The following is a 22,717-nucleotide window of genomic DNA, read 5'->3' on the forward strand; positions in this document are numbered from 1 at the left end:
TGTTAGCATACCTTAGTTTGCATTTTTGAGAATATTTTATAAATGAAATTATATAATAAATCTTCTTCTTCTTCTTCTTCTTCCTCTTCTTCCTCTTCTTCCTCTTCTTCCTCTTCTTCCTCCTCCTCCTCTTCCTCTTCTTTTTTTTTGGTTTCTTTCACTCAGCAGAATAAATTTGCAATTCATCCGTGTGGTTTTGTGCATCAATAGTCTGTTCCTTTTTATTGTTTATTGTTTTCATTGCGTAAACTAAAATGTGTCTGTCTATTCACCTGTTGATAGACATATGGGTCTTATTTGGGGAATAAAATACCTGCTCCTCCACCTCTTTCTGCCTGCCTGTTTTACTGGAAAAATTGTGAGTCTCTCTGATCCTCATTTCTTTCTCTATAAAAATATAGGTTTAATGGCTATTTTATAGGAGTTTTTTGAGAATCAATCATTGAGCACATTGCTTAGCACATAGTAGATACTAAATATTAGCTTCTTTTCTAAGTTGTCATTTAATTGCCTTACTGGTATTTATTGTAAAGTAACAATTTTCCTCCTATCAAAATATTTCCTTTTCTGTTCATCTTAGTGTCTGCCTGCTTGACCATTAGAATGAATGATTCTAGCCTCATTGTCCAACAAACATTGGGGTAGCTAGCTATACACTTGCCTCCTTAAAACATGATTCTTCTTGTGGATTATATTCGCTCCCATAACTGACTAGTCACAGTTTTGTTCACTGTACACAGTGCTCGGAGCCCCCTATAGGATGTCTATTAGGTTAGACTTGGAGACAAGAATCAGACAAGAAGAGGGCTGTTTCCAGAAAATGAAAAGATGTGTTTGTATTGCAACCATTCTGTTTGTAATGAGATGCTGTGTTCACTTGAGGAACTTTTGGGGAGGGACATTTGAAGAGGATTATGGATGAGGGGCTCAGCTAAAGCTCTACCAGTCCACCCTCTGGTGCTGCCACAGTTTAGTTCTCTTTGTTTTCTTCCTCCAAATTCTATTTTTTCTCATTGCTGCTCCTTTAAAATGTGTCCATACTAAATCTTCTTGCCTAAATCAGACTCCTTCTATTAAAATAAATGGTGCTGATTTTTTTCTACATATTCTTTATAAATATGATGTCCAACTAAGCTAGCAAATCTAGTTCAGTTGGCAGATGGCAGTGGATGAAGGAATTTTAATTTCCCCCTGTGAGTATTGTGAGTGGGGGTAGGGGCTCTGGGGTCTGTTTTGCTCTGACACCAATTTTACTCACTTAAATTTGACTTTATCCATAGAGATTTTTGTTCACCAAGAACGGGTGCTGATGGTAACATGTAGGGGTAAAGTGGGTAATAGACCAGTGAAGTTGTGGATTAAAAAGCATATATCCTCAAGACGATTGGTTGGCAATATCATTTCTATATAAGGAAAACTGTATCTCTTTGCTGTTAAGAGTTTCTTAATGGAATTAAGAAACACAGTCTATTGTTGTGCTACCTATAAACTTCTGAAGTCCTCTGTTATGTATAGTGCTATCCACACATAAAGGTCCCAACTGACAAAATAACTTACAAAGGAACTACTTTTTTCTTCACTACTCAGAGAGGTGAAGACTCTTGTTTATCAACTTTAAATATCCTAATGATTATTAGGGACACTCCATCAAGAGTTTTCATGGAAAAGCGTATGTTTAGAATAACATAATACATTTTGTATTTTATCAGGATAGCACTATAATATGCAGAAATCTACACATTCTGATGCTTCTGTGGAAACACTGAATTCTACCCGCCAAGGCACAGGAGCTGTGCAAATGAGAATCAAAAATGCCAACAGCCACCATGACAGGCTCAGCCAAAGTAAATCCATGATCCTCACCGATGTCGGGAAGGTCACTGAACCTGTAAGTCAAATACCCCAAATATCCCAAGTTCCTTGTCATACAGAATTTTGCAAAAGAAAAAAAAAGCTAATAGTCTTGTTTTATTTGTTTTCCTAATGTGCATGAGAAAACTGTTTTTGTAATGCATTTTATCTTGCATACTTATACTCATAATAATATCCCCAGTTGCAAGAAAAGAGCTGGGCTTAATCCAGAGTGATAAAGTGGATTTGGAGCTAGACTGAAGAGCACCTTTGACTCATTTTAAGGGCCTCTACTATCATGCTTCAGTGTCATAAAAATAATGAGGTTATGCTAGCATGTGGTGTTTGTACTTCCAAATACAGTACATCACTTTGAAAAGCCAGAGGCTAAAATTAGCTAAGAATGAATTGAGAAAAAAAAATCTTAAAAAAAAAATGTGAAAATCTCTTCCTTAAAATCTCCCAATAATATACGATACTGGAAATTATGATTTGATTTGGAGTGGGCTTAAAGGATTGAAATGCTGTGGCTATTTAAGGTTTGGAGAGGAAGCCATTTTGTCTCGATAATGTGTCATTAGGAAGATTTGAAATAAAATAGTTAGAGATGAACTCTACTGCCAATTGTGTCGCTGGCCCTGCACGCATCCTGAGCCACTAAACCCACTGATTGCGATGAGTCTCCTCTGATTAATTTTCTTCCATAATGGTGGTAACTTGCAGCTGAGGCCATAGGATGTTACAAAATTATTTATGCAATGTTAGCCACTCTTTTGGACCCCAAATCCATTTTGTTTCTCACAGTGAGAGCAAGAGCGAGGAGAAATAGGTTAGCTGGGGACAGGCTGAGTTCCAGTCACCCTGCAGAAACATGTGAGCTATTAATTGAGTGTTCTGTTAATATCATAGGGGCCTATGAAATATTCAGCTTCCTAACTGAGTTATTAAATGAGATAAACTTGCTGAGTAGCATGTTACTGATTGTATTTAATCCCCATTTTTCACTCAAAAAATTAACCCACAGAAATCTCAGGAGCTTGAGAAATATGTGATTTTAATCATTCTTCCTCAGGTGTTGTAGACAAATTTAGCATGAGGAAGCCAGTGATTCTATTTGGGGAGTGAGAACTACATCCTTAGATAAAGTAACTAATGAGATACGCATTTTCCTTTATTTACTTTCTCATTTAAAAGTATTGTCTCCTGGGAGATACAACACTGCCAGCCTGACTTTGCTTTTAAACAAGCTAAAATGTTCATCAACTATGAACTTGAGACAGTGGTTAGAGTAAATTATTGGAATCTCTATAATGTATTATCGGTAAGAACTGTACCTTTGAAAAAGTTTAAAAGTTAAGTATATTTAATGATGCCTAACATATTTTATTGGCTGTGTTTAACAAAAGGCACTATGCCGCAGTTGTTTTTGACAAGCATGAAAACATCACAGCATGAGACTGCAAAAGGAATTATGGAGAGAAATTACAAGTGATCCATCTCTCAATGAATTATCCACCTCAATAGCCCGCAGAACTCAGCTACCAATTAACACCTACTTTATTACATGTTGGGATGTACTTAATAACTTTCATGTGTTTATGCACTATTACCTTGACTGATGCCTCTTGTACAATTAGGCATAATTGGCATATCAATATGCAAAAGTTAAAAGGATTAACCCTCTTAAAACTAATGAGCATTTCTGTATCCAGCTGCTAAATGAGACAAAATTAGCATTTTTCACTTTTGGGCAGGATTTTATCATGCAGTTTCTCATTGTTGATATTACCTTGTTACATAACTTTAGTTTGGGGGGTTGTATGCTGGACTGCTAGAGAATAAGAGTTTTCCAAAGTTAAATTAGCTATAATTATCCCAGCTTTTGTTTCCGCATTCTTAGCCTGGGCAATATGTATTCCTCGATAAGGAACAAAAATAAAAGTTACTTTTGGTTATGTGTGCTCAGTGCATAATTATATAAAAGGGGTATTTTAGTGAGGATGTGTCATTTCACCGAGAAAACTTGGCTCAGAGATACTGTATTGAAAGCTTGCCATGGCACTAATTTTCTTTCTGTCTCAGTTCTTTTCATCTCTTTTTTCCATGCACAATTTTCTGACTAGATACTGACAGAATGTAAAGTATTTTGGCATATTTATTCAAACAAGCCTGTTAAAGTTATCTGCTCAAGCTAAACTAAGAACTTGATTTTTCAGAAGTTGGGTGGTGGGGTGAGGTCAAGGGGAAGATTTTGAATTTAGAAGTGGGAAGAGGTGGGTACTAAAAATGTGTGCACATATTCACATGCAGTAGGGTTTGTTGTAACAGAGGCACATACATGTAGTCTGTAAAGAAAAAATCAAAAGTATTTAGAGATCATACATATGTCATGCATCCTACTTAATATATATGGCATATGAGTACTATTGTTCACTAGTATAACAATTATGCAAATCTAATATGACTTACTGGACTATATAATAACACAAGGACCTGATATTACATTCATCATGACTTAATTCATTACAAAAATGATAAAATATTCTAGAGTCAAACCAATTCTGTAATTTTCTCACAAATTCATAAATTCCTCTCGTAAATTTTGTTCAATTAAAATGTTTTTAATATAACTCTTAACTTGGAACACAATACAAAATTCTCCTGTATATGTCGTAAAAGCTTTGATTCTTAGTTATCTTAAACGAGGAGTACTATGAAATGCCAATATAAACATTTATCCAACCCTAAGCTATGCAAGCCTAGGTGAATTTACTTGTTAAGTTAGAAATTTTTATAACCTAAATGTTGCAGGAAAGCATCTCAGTAAAGCAGATATGAATCCTCCATCAGTATTTTATTGGTGATGTGCATCATTTTCTTTAGACATCAAATAATCATTCTAAAATGTGGTTAATAAAATCAATGCCTTTTCAAAATTCAAAGAGGTTACTTTTTGACGTGGGAAATGTTGGAGAGGTGGGCAGTTTCAAGAGGGGGAAGTGGTTTGCAAGAAAATCGCCCATCTGTAAGAGAGATCTGGAGAGCTCCCTTTGGTGGGGAAAGAACAGTCTTTGGTCTCAGTGATTTGTTGTCCCGTCCTGAGCACCAGAGTGAGACCTCTTAAAGGTAGACAGCTTATTTACCAGAATGTGCTAAACAGAAAATCAGACAGCTGAGGGCCAGTAGATGGGGGCAAGTGAACTGTGCCTGTTTAAGGGCTAAAAAGACGAATGTGCATTCCAGCAAATAGCTATTGCAAAAGGTTTAATGTGGCTTTGATGTTATTTATAAGAGAGATGCTCCTGCCTAATACACAGTTTAGAATAGGTATTAATGAGGAGTTTAAATAGCCCAAAACAGGAAACTGCAGACATATGATTTGCAGGCAAGAGTAGTTTTGGCATTTAATGCTGTGTCTTAAGCAACAACATGTATGAATATTCACCGTTTCCATCTTGTAAACCCCACAGAACGGCATTACTTCATTCATGGCCATCATGAACAGGAAAATATTTTTTTATTGGTGTTCAGATAAAGACTTAGGTGGAGCCATTTTTAAACATTAACATACAAGGTTCCTTTTACTTCCATTAACAGACTGTTTGTTCACTTTTTAAATGAAACAATTTTCTTTTGTTTCTTACTTCTGTGATTATAGGATACTTGCCAAAGTTGTGGCTAGCCAAAAAGGCAGACATAAAAATTGCTACTAAAAATATAAACCTTCTGTTTAGTAGAGTTTTTAAGAAATATTATGAGATTGTAGGGCTTGTCCATGTTTACTTCAAATCAAGCTTATAGTTAGGTTTGAGGCTTTGTTTGTATAAATTGTCCTGAAGTGGATCCTGATATTTAATTAAAATGACACTAAATCACATTGAATTGATAAGACTTGGCATCTCAAACAAAGGTAATTGCCCGTATTGGTTTTGTGCAAAAATAGCGCTGCTTGGAAAATGTGCAGCCAACACAGACTGTCAACTCCATTTATAGATCAATATGTGAAAACCATTGATCAGGCAGGCATGTGTAACAGTAACACTTTGCATTTATTTGTTGTTTTTATACCACATTAAGGCTTACAGGATTATAGGATTCCTAAATATTTTGACTTCCTCATAAATATATGATCTGTTGCATGTTAATTAAATGAGAGTCTGCAGCCATTTCTAAAATTGTTTTTAGTTTGATGATTTCGTTTTATTGCTGTGGATCGTATGATCTGAAAATGGATTAGTTTCCTTCTGCATAAAGATTATTAAAGCTTATTTTAATGTGTCCTATTTAGTGTAAGATGTGTCTGTATTTTTGCTTTGAAAAACATAGATACAGACAATTATTTTCTCGTAGCGAGTGGCTGATCTTTTTTTATTAACTGGGCATTCTCAGCGCTCAGGGTAGAATTATTTCCTGACATATTTTGCACACCCTGTAGATAACGGGTCTTCTTGATTTCCCTGATAGAATTTGTTTTCTTTCTTTTCCTTTTATCTAGCTCTGTAGTACAGGCATCTGACCAAACATTATGTAGAAAATAAGCTGATCATCTCAATTAAATTCTAGACACACACAAATATAATTTAAATTCTATTTTTCTGATTTAAGAACAAGCCTTATGAACTGTTCTTATACACTGCATTCTTCAGTTAAATCTTTCTTATCTCATCAATGTAAGGACAGTTGTTTTGTTCCTAATCTTTATTGGACTATTGTGGATGACATTTGTAAGCCATTTTGGTTTATATGGAAAAGCTGGAGGACAGTGGAGTGAGACTCTCCAAAGATCCAGGCCTCTGATATGACTACACAATAATGTGTCTTCCACTGCAATTTTCTTTGCCACTGGGAGGGCAATTTTGTTGAGATTTTTTAGTATTTTCTATATACATTAGGAGTGCTGCTTTCAAGACAGTGCTTTCTATACAATATTAAAATAATAAAAGAAACAAGATTTTAAAAACAGCAACAAACAAATAAGCATGAAATTCGAAAGTTTTCTAAGGTATTTCGCAGACATGCTGTAAAACAGATGAAAATTTTGTTAGCTAGAATTTTGACTTTTACACAATATGCCCCAGGGGAGAAGAAGATTAAAAAACCACTGGAGATTTCTTTCCTTGTCCATACCACCCTTTGCCATCTCATGCTGTGAAAATCTTTAACTCTATTTACCAAGCACAAATTGGACTTGCCAAAAGGTTCAGAAAGTTTATGACGACAGTGAAGAGTCCATACTTCAAAGAAAGAGCTAGGGCTCTCACATCCACATATGTGGCTGCACCATTTCCATCTTAACCTGAGCATAGCTAAATTTGTTCATAATCTCCTACTGATTGAACATGGTGCTGAATGTACATGAGATACATTTTTTTAAAAGTTAGTCCTCTGATTACTAATTTGAATCCAAAACTCTAACCTTGTTAGCATCTGGACTTATTTCCATAATAACAACCCCTTCAGAACCTACAAAGTAATGAATAATTGACAACAAATGAAATGTTTTGATAGTTGTCGGCACAAAGCATGTTTAATGTTTTGTGTTGCTTCCTAGCTAATTATGTAGATGACACATTTGTCAGACCTTGACTGCCATTAGAAACGTGTTTCCAGAGGGGAGAAAAACAGGCTATTCATAGAGTAATTAACTAGAATGCTCAATGACCTGTGAGAGATTCAAATCGCTGCCAGTTCAGACATTGTTTTGTTACAGAGCAGAGGGGTAATTAAAATTCCAAATTACAGTCCTATGATGGAGCATTTGTTTGTTGACAGTATACTCTTACTCTAGTTTGTTAATTTTTTTTTAAATTGCTTCTAATCCATTTTATAGCTTTAGGAGTTCCGTCTTTGAATTTACTGACAACTAATATTATGGTAAATTGTACTTCAGTTGAGTACTGCGTGCCTCACAATTTCAAGGGACCACAAGGTTGGTGGGATAAAATAGCTCCTTCTCAAGACTGACACATCAGGTGCTGTCAGTGAGAATGCCTCTAACATGGAACATCTTGGCAAATACTGCTTCCAATTCTATGTGAGGAGGAAATGAACTAGTGGGAAATACAAAGGTAGAGAGGAAAGCAACAATGAACAACTAGAATGGAGCAAGAAAGCTACTCTCCCAATAAGAAATGATTGATTAAGTGTTCTGTTACTGAGTAGGAGAGAAGAGTGAGAGCTGAGGATGATTTGGGAAATGGTGTTGAGATTGTGGTGCTGAGTTCAAGGCAGAAGATGCGGCCGTCTGTAGGAGGGCTCACCTAGATCACCCAAAGGGTGGCATGTTTCACAGTAACACCTTTCATCTCAGGTCAATAACAAACCATGGAATGACAGATATCATTCATGAGATGTTTCAAGGAAATATTAGGATAGTTTACAAATCTAGAGGGCTAAAATAGTCTAAAAAATTCAGTTCCAGTGGAACATGTATTTAGGTTGCTGAAAATGAGAATATAGTTTTATTAAAAAGATCTGACAGAAGTCACACGGTGTTTGATGCAGGCGAACTGACAGAGGTATCCAGTGAGCGCTGATTATCCCGAAGTCACTGTCAGCTAGGATTGATTTTCACTTTCTCCGTTTATGTAACGGTTCCTGTAATACAGCTGACCCCGAATCACGTTACCTTGTCATTTCTCTGCATGGATCAAGAAGAGATGAGCTGAAAATAGCTAGACACTGACCTTGAACTTACTAGAAAAGTGAGAAGTGACAGTGGGGTTTTTCTGTAGTTCATGTACAAAGACGAAGGCACACTGTTCCTCTGTCGAGTTCACTGCAGCAGCACAAGGGGGCAGAGCAGTACTAGAGATTACAGGTAACACAGCTTCTGCAACAGCATGGAAAGACTCTGAAATACGGAGTTAGAGCCAGAGGTCTCATTTTTACATCTTAGTGTAGACATAAAGGAGAATTACTGATGAATCAAAATCTCGGGTCCCCTGATGTTCATAATCAGTAATCTAAAAGTGTACATTCTAATTATAAAAGGTTACCTAATACAGTGCGTGCCAGCAACTATGCTTTTCCACTGAATTATTTGCAGCATCTCTTATTTAATTCTTATAATACTCTTCACTCTTAAAATAACTTTGGAACCATAGTCAATATTATTAAGAGAGTTTTAATTTATGGCAAATTCCCAAGGTGATATGTGTCACTTTACATACAAATGTATCAGCAGATGGGAGCATTCTTTACATATTTACCAGATATTAACACCCAAAAATTAAAACTGGAGACTGTTTAATGGCAGTGTGCACTCACAAACAGGTAAAAGGCAAGCTAGAAAATGGTGTTTACCATTTGATTTACAGTTATTTATGCCTGTATGTCTTCCCCTTTTAATATCTGCCTCAATTTTCAAAAATGTATTTTAATAGATCATCATTATAACCTTGATTAATCTAAAACACAGTATGTCAAATATTATCCTTTGCTTGCTAGCACTTAGTTAAGCTAAATCATTGCTGTACTGATGCTGAATGTTTCTGATAAATGCCACTTTAAAATCTTGGCAAGTGAAGCAGAGAAATGAAGCAGGTTGAGAAAAGAAGAGCAAACACTGACTCAATTATCCCCCAGGTTGTAAGTTCCTTATGTAATGGCACAGTAGCATCTTTGCTTGTGTGATGGCACAATAACATTTTTGCAGGCCTCCACAATAGACTCTTTCTTGTATACAGTAGATTTTATGTATGTGTACATGTAGTATATGTGTATATACACACACATTTCTTTATTTATATAGATATATAGAATATATACATATCTATATACCGATATATAGAAATATATGGAGAGATGTATTTGTATATAATTTATATTTGGACCTATTTTTATATTCCAGGAAAAAATAATAACATATATATTTACAAGCTGAAATATCAAGATTGCCTCAAGGTTCTTCTTCTGCAAATATAACTCAGGACAAGCTGACAATAAGATCAGAGAAACAAGTAGACTTCCAATATGTTTCAAGGATAGAATAAATAAGAGATCATTCTATTGCCAAGAATGTGGAAGAAAATGTTCAGAATATCTGTGTCATCACAGAAATCTATAGTACCTAGTTTTTACCCTTTGGCAGAAGAAAAGCACAAGTCCTCTGACTTAGAAAGATTTGCTATTTGGAGGAGGCGATATAAGTGGGGGCAGCGGTGTGTTTATAGCTATAAAATTTGTGTGTCTAAAAATGACACCTTCGAAGGCAAGCCTGAGGAACAGTTGCATTTCTTGAGAATCACACAATTACTTTGCCTTTCTGCTCCTCAGAGAGTGCAGGAGACCTCTTGCATGGCCTCTCCTAGGTGGTAGGAAACCCATCCCTAAATGGTTGATTAGCCTCTGCTTCGGAGGTCAAGGCAGACATAAAGGTGTTGTCTGCTAATACACTTCCCCAGAGTTTTGTTTTTTGTTTCATTCTTTTTCTTTCCACTGCCTTCAGTGTGCAAGGCTTTTAATAAGGGACTTCAGTCCCTGATGTGTTCAGATTCGGTTTATTGTTACCATCTGTTTAATTATCCTCTCAGGTTTGTGTTGGGAAGCATTAAAGTATTTTATCCAGCCTTTGAATCCCTGTGTTCCTAAAGAGATGTGGGTAAAGTACGTGTCAGTTTTCAAAGAGCATATTAAAAACTGATAAGCAGAACCATCTCCAAACAATAACATGTAAGGCAAAGACTTTTTTTTTACATTAATGCATGTTACAACTAATTAGCAAATGTACAGCAATGTGGCACTCTCACGGAAATGATGCCATCTTCTCTACATGCAATCTCATATGCTTCTCCTTTGAGGTGATGGATTTTTATGATTCCTATTCACTTCCAATGCACTGACAATAAGTTTATTGGGGGAAGAGATATGGAATTTGATTTGTAATGGGACATATAGTTGTCATATGTCAAGCAGATTTATGGATGTGCTAAAGTTAAAGATAAATCACATACCCAAAGAAAAAGGACAGAATGTTTGGGGAAAAATGAAAAAACCCAGGGGAAATTCAGTTACTTGATTTTTTTCTCCTCTTCCTCTTGACTTTCCTCCTCGTTATTATTATTACATTTCATGTCGTCATTATTATTACTACATTGCATGCTTTTTTTTTTTCTGGAGAAAAAGCAGCATGTTGCTTCCAGTAAGCACTATAGTCACCATTATACCTGGTGCAGTTTTCCATGTGCAAAAACCATTGATAACAAAACTTACACTGGCTGACACAGACATGTTATCAGTATGTCCAAATTATTTTATATATCACTATTTTAGTGAAATTTTTGGAAACTATAAAACAAAATTAAGTATAAATGTGTATCAAAATGTTTTAGATGTCAGAAACCCTGAAAATCAAACGGAAATAAATCATGCTTTTATTTCCTAAATCTAACAAAGAAGCCAAATGACTAATCATTATTCTTTTTTATGTATCCCTTAGAGGTGATTTCAATAAACTTTTTTTCTGAGATTCCAAGATGTTATTAGATTTAAAATGTATTTGAAAGTGTTCAGAAATGGTAGTTTTGTTTTTATGTAAGTACCTTTCCACAGTACCATAAACATAAATGACCAAAGTACTGATCTCTTTTTATTCCTTTGTGAAGAAACCAGTGCTGTTCTTGCCTTATGCTCTTACATTATCTCTGTGAAGGAAGAATAGTGATGACACCAACTTTCCTCCACTACTTTTGGACACTAAACCTGCTTTCTTTCCCACAGGGTAAAATAAAGCTGCTGTCTTCATATTTCCAATGAGAAGGGACATGTGTCTCCTTGCATTGAATTGTCTTAGATCATATCATGTAGCACAAAGTGACCCAATATAGGAAGACAGGAAAACAAAGTGACAGTTTTGTTTGCTCTAATATAAATGCCAACATCAAAACATGGGGCAAATCCTAGAGGCCCACTGCCAGAACACACGAATTAAATAACAAGAGCTGATATTCTGTACTTAAAAAAGTGTATTCAAGGGATATTCTGTAATCAGCAGTGAAAGGTTAATGAGCAAATAAGCTCAGCTCAGGTTAGACAAACTGAGTGTAACTACCACTGTTTTTAAAGCCATGAGAAAGTGAATCTGGCTGATACTTGATAATACATCACACATTGTGGTCTTACCTATTGATCACAGGCTGACAATGGGTAACCTTTCATGGCAACTTCCTCTTTTACCATGAATTATTGACAGTATTAATGCCAATAACACATGATCAAATAGACAGGAAAGAAATTTACATTCCTGGATGTACTATCCTTAAACTCCATGCCTTTAACGTCAAGAAAGAAAAGAAAAGAAATGAAGAAAGAAAGAAAGAAAGAAAGAAAAAATGTCTTCTTTCTTGTCTTGAAAATGCTAATGAGTTAGCTTTCACTTTTAGACCAGTTATTCATATAACATCCCAATTATTCTCATCCACAACACAATCTGGGTAATACAGCCCTATATTTAAGGGAATCTTGCTTTTGTTATTTTCACCCTAGTGTCCTCTAATAGTTTATAGATCCTAGGAAATTTTACTCTAATGGTGTGTCCTAAGGTCTCTGCATTAATAATTCCTGCTCGCTGAGTGGTCACCGTCTCAATCCTGCCCCTGTGTGTGTCCCTCTAAGAGTCCCCAAAGTGGGAAGTAGGAGAACACGTTTCATCTATTCATTTCATCTATTTATTTATTTATTTCTTCATTTTTACTGGCACTAACAGTATGTCAGAGACTCCTTTGAAGGCTGGGGACATAAACCAAAAATTTCTCTGTCCTCTAGGAGGTTACATTCAAGTGAGGTAGAATCTTTACCTGGAATAGCCCAGACTCTGCTGTTAGCTACCTAGACATCCTCATTACCACTGCCACCATCACCTCTTCAAACTAGTATTAGTGTCTTGTACGTTGCATTTTACCACAAATACTGTACACCATGCTTAAAAATGCCCTGTAAAAAAGAGACATTCACCTCGTGTACCTTGCGTTTTACCGTAAATACCGTACACCATGCTTAAAAATGGCCTGTAAAAAAGAGACGTTCACCTCCTGTAGGATGAATTTCTGTGTGTTGTATATCTCAAATGACAAACTTTGATTTTTTTAAACTTCAAATTATAAGAATTCCACCCTATTTTAACCTACTTTAAAATCCCTTGCACACTTTGACCTATTTCCTATGTCTTGTGTTTGGTGTACCCAAGCTATTGAAGTACTTTCTTTGGTAACAAGTCAAACTGCTAGTATTCTTATCTGGTTAGATTTATAATGCCTCTTTTATTCACCATTCTTTCTTCTTCCTTCTTCCTTAATCTTTTTTGAATTTATGATAAACTTTTCACTGATGTTGAAATAATAATTTTTACGAGTATGAATAAAAATGTTAATATGTTTGATGTCCGTAACTATTTTTGTTTCAACATGAAAACTGAACACAGACATAATTTAAACTTCCACAGAGCATTCAAAATTTTCAAGTTCTTGACTTAAAAATGTTACTTTGATCTTTGCTACTGGGGTCTGACTGAGCACTGTCCTTCAAGTAGCCATAATTTATGGGGCTGATAGTGGTTTGTACATGATCTAATTATAACCTGCCAAAGCAGTTTTTATCGTTAGTGTTATTCTTATCTATTCTTTATTCTTATCATGCCATTGTAGCCTTTAAAATACTTGCTGGCCGTTTTACTAATGTGCACCCCATCAAAGCAAAGGTGATTACATTAACCAGGAGACAAAATAGGCTCTACTGAGACCTCACAATTCCTTATTTTTCTTACATATGGATAATGGGACAGCAGTCTTGCTATGAGAATTGCCCAGGAAACCCAGATTGGATTCAATATGCATTTAAGACCATGGTTTCTCACTTTTTGACTGTTAACCTGAGCTTGCCACCACTCACGCTGCCCTTTCTAACTCTGAGCCCCCTATCTCCCGTCTGACTGCTTTGATGAAACCAGTCTTGGAAGATCCTTGTTCCCCAAGATCACCACCATGTACCTAGAACTCTGGTTGCTTTTTTTCACCTATGCTTCAGAGGCCTGTTTCAGTCTTTTCCTCATCAAAAACAATGACAACTTCATGTCTACTATTCACACTGTAGGGTGAGAATGGTGGGTCTAAACAGGGGTTACCATCAAGTGGCGGCTCCACCCAGCCAATATCACCAGAGGTACTTTTTATTTGGTTGGAATGGTGTTTTTAATAATTTGAATTTGAAAGCCTTTCATTAGAGCTATAGTGTTTTCCTGCAGGTTGCATTACCTGCTTGGCCCTAAGGACATTTGACTTGGTATTCTTAAAGCTTTTCTATTGACTGGCTGTTCACAGGTGAGGACATAATGTGGTAAGTCAGAAAATAACAATTGTTGGTCATAAATTTGAAAACTTAGAAGATGACAGTCATAAAGCATAAACTTAGAAGTGTAGTCTTTATCACATTTCACTGATAGTGCAAGTAGCTTATATTACATAGCTAAACAGGAATTTTGTTATTCAGGTTTTCTCATTTGGATTTAATTTCAATTATTTATGTATTCATATTTTAGAGACAGGTTCTGGCTGTGTTGCTTGGGCTGGAGGGTAGTGGTGCAGTGGCATGTTTATATCTCACTGCAGCCTTGAACTCCTGGGTGCAAGTGCAAGCAATCCTCCTGTTTCAGCCTTCCCAGTAGCTAGGACTACAGGTGCACACTATCAATCCTGGCTATTTTTCAATTTTTTTGTAGAAACGGGGTCTTGCTGTGTTGCTCAGGGTAGTCTGGAACTCCCAGCCTCAAGCAATCCTCCCACCTCGGCATTCCAAAGTGCTGGGATTACAGGCCTCAGCCACCGTGCCTCGTCCTAATTTCAATTTTAGTCTCTTAAATTATTATAAATTAAGAAACATCTTGCTGCCTTTCAAGTAACACTGAAAAGTAACCATGGTTTTCTGTGGAAAAGGTGTTCTCTTGTCATCAAGTTTTAAATATTCTGTTTATTCTGGGTTATCTGTGATTTAACTTTAATCATTCTGAAAACTTGAAGAGACGCTACTTTGTATTTAAGTGAAGCAGTGCACTTGTAAATCTTATCACAAAGAATCACACAAGGCCCTTACAATATTATACAAAATTTAAATCAACTTCGATTTGACTAGTCATCTAATTATCATCATTTACTTTACATTCTCACTAATTAATTTGGAGACTTCTAACTTTGTTAGAATTTTTATTTCCTTTTCCATTGACATGTAAAATCCATTAAGAAATGAAACAACAAAAAATGAACTCTACAAACACAGTCTCCACTCAGTTCTTCATAGCCAAAATGTCTTTTTCGGGAGCGTCTGCTTTACCAAATAGAAGCCTTAATGGATAGAGAAACAGGTTCACATGAGGAAGATAATGCTACACAGCCAAGGGCCTCTTTAGAATTTCTCAACTTGCAACTGGCATGTTGAATTCCACCTAAAGATGTATTTTATTTTGCCTAGACTGTGCTTTCTCCTTTTTGCTTTTTAATTGAGCTGACATATTGACATTCTGAGATTTCACATGAAAATTTGTGTTTGTGACATGTCTCAAAAAATCAGAAATTCTGGCATCTGGGGCTGGTTCCCCAAGAAGCAGGCAATAACGAGCTGAAGCTAAGTATCTCTTGCCTCCTCTAGATAGGGCAAATTCTCCCTAGTTCAAAACAGTCCAGCCAGGCCCCCTTCATGGGGTGTTTTTACTTATCATCTGGCATTTGAGTTGGTGATGCTGGCTTTAGCATATCTATTCCAACCTTATTTGTATGTCCCCTGAGGACCATAAGAAACTGAGTTGTCATGCAGATAACTGCAAAACTCCTGTCTCCTTTCAGTATAACTTTTCCGAGTTGCCTCCTAGGTACGAAGAAGCTTTTGAAATAGGAGGAAATAGTTATTTCATGTATTCAGGTGGTTATTTGCATAAATGAAACTTAGGAAAACATTATCCTTTGCTGATTCCCAAAGACACTAGTGCCCCTGGGACACACCCAGGGCACTGATTTGAATTGCCAATGACAAATCAAAGTGTCAGTCATGGGTAGATATAGAAAGCATTTGTCCCTGAAGTGGGCCCTCCAGGTTCAATCAGAACTGTCAGCGGCCAGTGTTGTAGAGGTAGTAATGCTTTTGTTTGTTAGTTATGAGCATGATGTAGGTTCAATAATCTGACCAGTAACATTTCACTCTAGTCAGGATTAGAAATATTTTTAGGAAGTCAAAGCCAGATGTAAATTATCCCCTCAAGTAAATCTTCATGATGCAGATTCTATAAAAATTGTAGAAAATTGCTATTATCATTATGCCACCTGTTTGTATAAAGTCCTTTCGTCAGGCCTGGCTCTGTACCTTCGAGCTGCTCTGTGTGCCTCACTCTGCCATTTGACCATCACTTTTCAGCAAATGAGCTTCCAACACCCACCTACATTCTGAACTATTATAATTTAAACCACCCTGAACTCTTGTTCAACCTGTTCTTGATTGATTTTAGCTTCTGATTCTTAGGGAAAATCACCTCTGTGTTTTATTATTCTTCCTGCAACAATGTCTGCTGACTTCCATCCTCAGCTACAATTCACAGTGAGCTCTTACATTACAATAATACAAATGATTACCATGTGGGGACATCTATATGTACTTGGCATTATGCTAAGTGCTATAACTTGATGGGAGACTACTTTGTGTTTAAGTGAAGCAGTGCGCTTGTAAAGAAGATTTGGTTAATCCCACACCACCACCACCAACAACAAATAAATGATTGGACTGAGAAGTGACTTTAAAGATATCTGATACCAACCAAAACTCAAGCTTTCGACATGCTGAAGCACATTCTGTGTTATTGACCCTAAGCCCTTAAACTCTCCCTGCTGCATGCATTTGTGGATACGTTCTGCCATGTTCAATGTGGCTAAAAGAATGAGTGGGAATCAGATGTGTATTCCCCGTTATGCCTATTAAAATTCTATTCAACTTCAGAGAGCCAACTAAAACTCAACCCCCTGCCTAGTTTTCTCTGACTGACCTTTCTCTCATCTGAACTCCTATAACAATTATTCCTTTGATTGATTCTGTAATTGTTCACCTTGCACAACTTTAGTGCATTTCTTTCTGCTTTATTTAAAAAACTCATTTATCTTTATTATTATTATTCAGCATTTTACGTGTTCATATTATAGATCTCCTGTTACAATGAAGACTCCGTGAAGTCAGACACCTTGTCTAACCTCAACAGAACCTTGATGAAAATAAGCATTTAATTTTTTTCAACCTAAGGTACTTTAAAAGGTTTAGAATATTATGTGGCTAATAACATCTAATAATATTCTAATTTCTGGAGAAAACATTCCTGAAGACACAGAGAGGGCAAAAACACAAGAATAACAACAACAAAAAATAGAGTCTAGAGATACCTCATAATCATAAAGCTAAAGGAGCTGAATTAAAGAAGAAAAATAATAGTTCAGCTATGCTTCACCTCATGAACATGGAGTGACCTCAGGATGTCACTATTGTATTCATTGAGGCTGAAATTGGCAGCTTATCTTTTCTACTGCCTGCCTTGTGGTTCAGAGTTTATGATGTGCAAGCCCACCAAATACCAGGCAAGCATCCCTGTGCTACACAGGTGTTGTTTTCTAAAACAGCCAGAATTCTGTTGCTCTTCGTCTTTGCTCCTCTTTCTATGTCCATTTAGAGACTGGAAGTCACAGGAAACAACACGGCAGGAAGAGTGGGGGACTGGCAGTAAAATAAGGCATCCTGGAGATTATAGTAACCACAATTATATTGCTAAAGATGGAGCTGGAGTTACAGAAAGCACCAGTAGAAAGGCAGGCTGGGGATTTAATTTTTTATGTATACTAACTACACCCTTACATCGACAACCAGGCTGGGAAAGTTGGAGATGATTCCACCTGTGTCTAGCAAAACTATACTAGTAGTCTTGTTGATGAAAAATTTGATAAAGAATAATGCTTATCAAACTGCCTCAAGCTGTACGTAACCCTAAGAAAGGAATCCGTCCACCCCTATGAATAATGAATTCAGTCCAGGAATGGTCACATGACCTTTTGTAACCATTAAAGATTCTATTTGGCCCTATGTAGCAGAAAAGTGGACATAGTGATTTAAATAAATAAACCTGCAGTGGGTTTTTTCTTTTTTTCTTTTTAAATGTTTGTATAACAATAATTCAGAGCAGTTGCTGTGCTTGGCTAAACACATTATCAAAGACACAGGTTTATCCTTTTTCTCCACTCACCATCTTTAGAGTGTAGTTTTTTTCCTATTGCCTCTCTTCTCATGGCCAGCAGATGGCTGCTTTATCTTTAGCATTTCAGCTACTTTCCAGGCAGGAAAGAAGACAAGCATTAAGGGAAAAAGGCATGTGCAAGATGAACCTGCTCTCTTTTAAATAGCTTCCATGGAAAGCCCATTCAGCAATCTTTACTTACGTCTCATTGTTCAAAAGGGTATCAAATGTTCACGTTTAGCTTCAAGGAAGACTGGGAGATGTGATTTTTAATCAGGACACTTTGCTGCTGCAAACAAAATAACATTGGATAGAGATAAAGGCTAATATAAGATCAGAGTGAATTAAGAGTGAGGTGAGAGTAGGGACATTCCTTAGATCACACAGGGCTTTGTAGTCGACTGCAAGGAGTTTAGATTTTATTATTTGATGCACAATCAGAGGCCACGAAAGGATTTTAAGCACATAAGTCTCCCTGTTGGGTAAAGCATAGGTTAGGAGAGGAAGAGAGAAAATGGGGACACTATTAAGGAGCCTATCCATCCTATTCTCTATTCAATAAATCGTGGTGGCTTGTGCTAGGTTGGTTGAGTGGGTATAGATGGAACAAAACAATTAAAGGACATTGTCAATATAGAACTGAAAAGAGTTGCAGAGGGGTTTGATGTAGGTAGAAAGAAAGTAGGAGTCTTCTGAGAGTCAAGATGGAGAAACTGGGTGGATGATAGTGCCAATCACTGAGACAGGAAGACCCAAATATCACAGGGATCTGGTGAGGTGAGATGTCAAATGGGTCATATCTGGTTGTGAAAAGCTTAAGATTTCAGTGCACACCGAAGTGAAAGTGTCATAGGGACAATCAGTTACGTGAGTTTGGAGCTCAGAGAATAGATATGCCTTGGAGATATAATTTTGATGTCAACAACCAACAGATGGTATTTAATGCTACAGAAATAGCCAAGATCCCATTGACAAAGCATAGAAATAAAAGAGGGCTCGAACCTTTAAGGAAGCCTACAAAGAAGTTAAAAGACTGATTGGAAAAGTAGGAGTGAACCAGACGATGTCAGTTGACATCCATGAATTTCAAGAAAGAAGGGGTGCCTGAGAAGACTCAAATAAAAAATATATATACATACACACAAACACTTAGGTAACTATGGATTCAGTTTCTTTGAAGACAAAAATACTTCAAAGGAATTGAAAATGAGTCAAAACTAGTAGATGTAGATATTGGTATATATGACATAAAAATATAAAAAAAACCAGAGATGTTTGTTTTATGTACAAGTATTTTGGATATAATTTATAATCATATACAAATATACACAGTTATACAAGTAGTATTTATAATTATATATTTAAATGTATGTTTTGATAAAAACTAAGCAATTTTAGAGATTGTTATATATTGTAAATGTTTTTTCCTCTCCTATAAAAGAAAAACTGAAAATTTATTTTGTATTTTTAACTTTCCCACAAACGTATCAATCCTGGTTCAAGAGAGGGAATAGCTCATTGCAACATCAGAAAGAATAGGAAAATGTCTGGAAAATGATAACTGGCTTCAACATGCAAAATAAATGTTCAAAGATAGAATCAAAGGGCAAACATCAAGGTAAATATAAAGAAATAAGCTACACACAGATAATAAAGATAATCCACAAAACTTAAAAAAACCCTCTAATTTTATCTTGAGTAAATTGTATGGATATTTTGAACTTTATTTTTCATTTACAGTTTGCCCCAGGATAAAACGATAAGCTCTATTAATCAGAAAAGGTTAATGGCGTATTATATCTTTGGTAGATTGATAACAGTCTCTGGACCAAGTTGTTTGTAACTTCTGTTCAAGAGTACAATAGTACCTCAGCAGCAAATCACATGAAAATGTCAACCATATGTTAGATTTTACCCACTTAAAGAAAAAAATCCCACAAGAAACGTTATAGGATAATGGAATGTGCAAAATTAATCGCTTTTCAAGGGGTCGTTCCAAGTTTTATTCTCCTTGGTTGAATTCCCTCCCCAATTTGCCCCTCAGATATGCATTCTCTTATTGAACGATGTGATTGTGGCGACTGTACTGGAGCCCACTTTGAGTCAACGTCGCATTTATCAAACAGTTCCCTCTCACCCAAATATTCCCAGTGTAGTCACTGCTAGCAATCCTCCTTTATTTGTACTCTCCATTTGTACCTGGTGGAGTCTATATTATATTAATTCATAATACCAGTTCTGCCAGGCTCCCTACAGTTACAATTATTAAAGCTGTAACTGAAATGATATCTCTCATATTGATCTTCAACCAGAAGTTCTTGTCCCGAAGCTTTTGTTTCACATTAAGACACTAATGATCACCTTCACCAAATGAGCAGCTTAATAGTCACAAAAAGCTAAATGAAAAGACTTTGATCACCACCTTTGAGAGCACTGTGTTCCAACATCTCTCCCATCCATAATTGGCAAACACTAACTGAGCTTTTAATTTTTTTTTAAAAAAAAGGAAAGAAACATACAAAATACTTTAAAGAAACTCATTTTTTCAGAAAAATTTTCTCCTTTTTTGTTGTGTTTGCCAAGTATACTTAGCCCTACCTATTCTATTTGTTTTCCAGGTCATATAAAGCATCTGTGTGCCTATAAGTTATTTTTTTATACCTGATATTTAACAATTTATTCATTTTCTTTTCATAAGAACTGAGATGAGTTATAAATTCAGTTGAAGTGATAGAAATTATGCAGCACTTTTGAGTACCTATTTGATTTACTTGTTAAAAGAATTGGTACAGATTAATCAGTATGGTCTCCTCCATATCTGGAGGGACAATGGAGCTACTCAATGGTTCTTTCATATTCACATTTCCTCCTGGAAAAAGTAGAATAATGACTCTATAATGAAGTCTTTATACAAACACAATGTATCCTGAAAAAAATATTAACAATATTTTTGTAATTGATCAAATGGGAAAAAAAATTCTCTTTGGGTATTAATTAGACATATCAACGTTATTCACTCCACTGCTAAAAAGTAACAACACTACAGAGACTTTTTATATCCAAGTTTTAAATCAACTTTATATTGTAGACTATTAATTTTCCCAATGAACCTGCAGATGCATAATCTGAAAGTGGACACTCTGTAGTGGTGGACTATGCATACATAGAAAGAAAACCACAGAGGGTTAAAAAATAGCAAGCCTGAGTTTTTATGGGTCATTAGCTCTTTAATGCATCTCAAGGGCTCCTAAACCAATGAACTGAGAGTCTTGGGAAGACTCTAGTCTGACCCGAGTGAAAGAAATGAGGAAGAGCACAAGTATTAGCAGTGCTCGATGCTATTAAAATATTAACCAAAGACTAATTGGAAAATGTATTAACTGCATAGTAAGTTAAGGCCCATCACAGATCAAATGCTAAGTTTTCGTACAGGAAGAAATTGACGGAAGTGATTGGCAAATATTCAGGGCGGAAAGACTGGAAGAGAGAATAGCTATCAGTGAAAATGACCTGATAGCCTTTTAAGGCCTTGTCGTTGTCAGAGATCCCTGTGATAATGATCTGCATCCATTGGTGTTTCTTCCCTGAGGAGGGAAATGCCTGAAAAACAGAAGCTCCAATATGTCTGTGGGTGTGGAGCAGGTATCCGCATAGCACAGTGAAGAAAAGTAGTGGAGATACTCACCACTCTCATTCTCAACCACAAATCTTGGGGTGACTAATGCTCTCTGAAGTAATCTTCAGAAGCCACTATAACTCTTTTAAAGTTGCTTCCTTGAACTTAGAAATGGATGCAATATTTTGGGGGAGGCCTCTCTAACTGCTGCAAACCACCAATTTCTCTAAGGCTATTAATGATGATCATCTTGAAAACCCAACCTAGTAGCAGATGTGATTTCAGTGGAAAAAGAAAGAGTCAAATCCAAGTCAGAGAATCAGAAAAGACAGTGGACATTGTCTATTTGAGTAATATAAAAAATAATGTGATATAATTGAATAGTATAATACCCATAATACTTGAAAGAAATTAGTATGTTATGCATTGAAAATAAAATACATATGTCTGTCTAGAGACCATTTTTTTGAAAACTGACAAATTTCAAGGGAATCATTCCACTGTTATGCTTGAACACAAATGAGTTACTATATCTTCAAAGATTCCTTCAGATCAACAATTGGTCATGTAAGGAAGAGAGATGACTTCATTCCCTTAAGCAAAATACTTCAGGAGGCTTTTATCACATGGTTCTAAGGATTTACAAAAATTATTTAATATTGATGGAAAATATTAAATGAGCAATTATATAAGAAAACTTTTATATTATTCACCTATATCAATGAAACATTTTACTCAAAGTTTTAGTTGCAATTTTCAAAAACAATTGAGAAAAGTATTTAATAAGAAAATAAATCTAACTACTTTGTTAATTTAGGTTATTTGCATCATGTTATTAAAGTGGAATTGATATTCATATGCAGAAGACATGCTATGAATAAATTAATAATTATATATCCTAAATAAGCTTGAGTTTTAGGCAGCTAGTTAAATTATTACGTGATAGCAGAGGGTGTATCTTCTTTCTTTTGTCTTCTCTGTCATTTAATATTAAGTAGTAAAAA

At 35.9% G+C, this 22,717-nt stretch overlaps 1 protein-coding gene across 2 annotated transcripts in view; it reads left to right on the forward strand.

The window, feature by feature from the left end:
• ARHGAP15 (Rho GTPase activating protein 15) overlaps positions 1 to 22,717 on the forward strand; it is a 644,804-nt gene that overhangs the window by 24,449 nt on the left and 597,638 nt on the right. For both annotated transcript variants that reach the window (XM_054477359.1, XM_054477360.1), the window contains exon 2: positions 1,710 to 1,888. In XM_054477359.1, coding sequence (XP_054333334.1) covers positions 1,724 to 1,888 — 165 coding nt within the window. In that variant the 5' untranslated portion in view covers positions 1,710 to 1,723. The remainder of the gene's footprint in view (positions 1 to 1,709; positions 1,889 to 22,717) is intronic.

This window comes from Pongo pygmaeus, chromosome 11 (genome assembly GCF_028885625.2).
Source record: "Pongo pygmaeus isolate AG05252 chromosome 11, NHGRI_mPonPyg2-v2.0_pri, whole genome shotgun sequence".
NCBI lineage: Eukaryota > Metazoa > Chordata > Mammalia > Primates > Hominidae > Pongo > Pongo pygmaeus.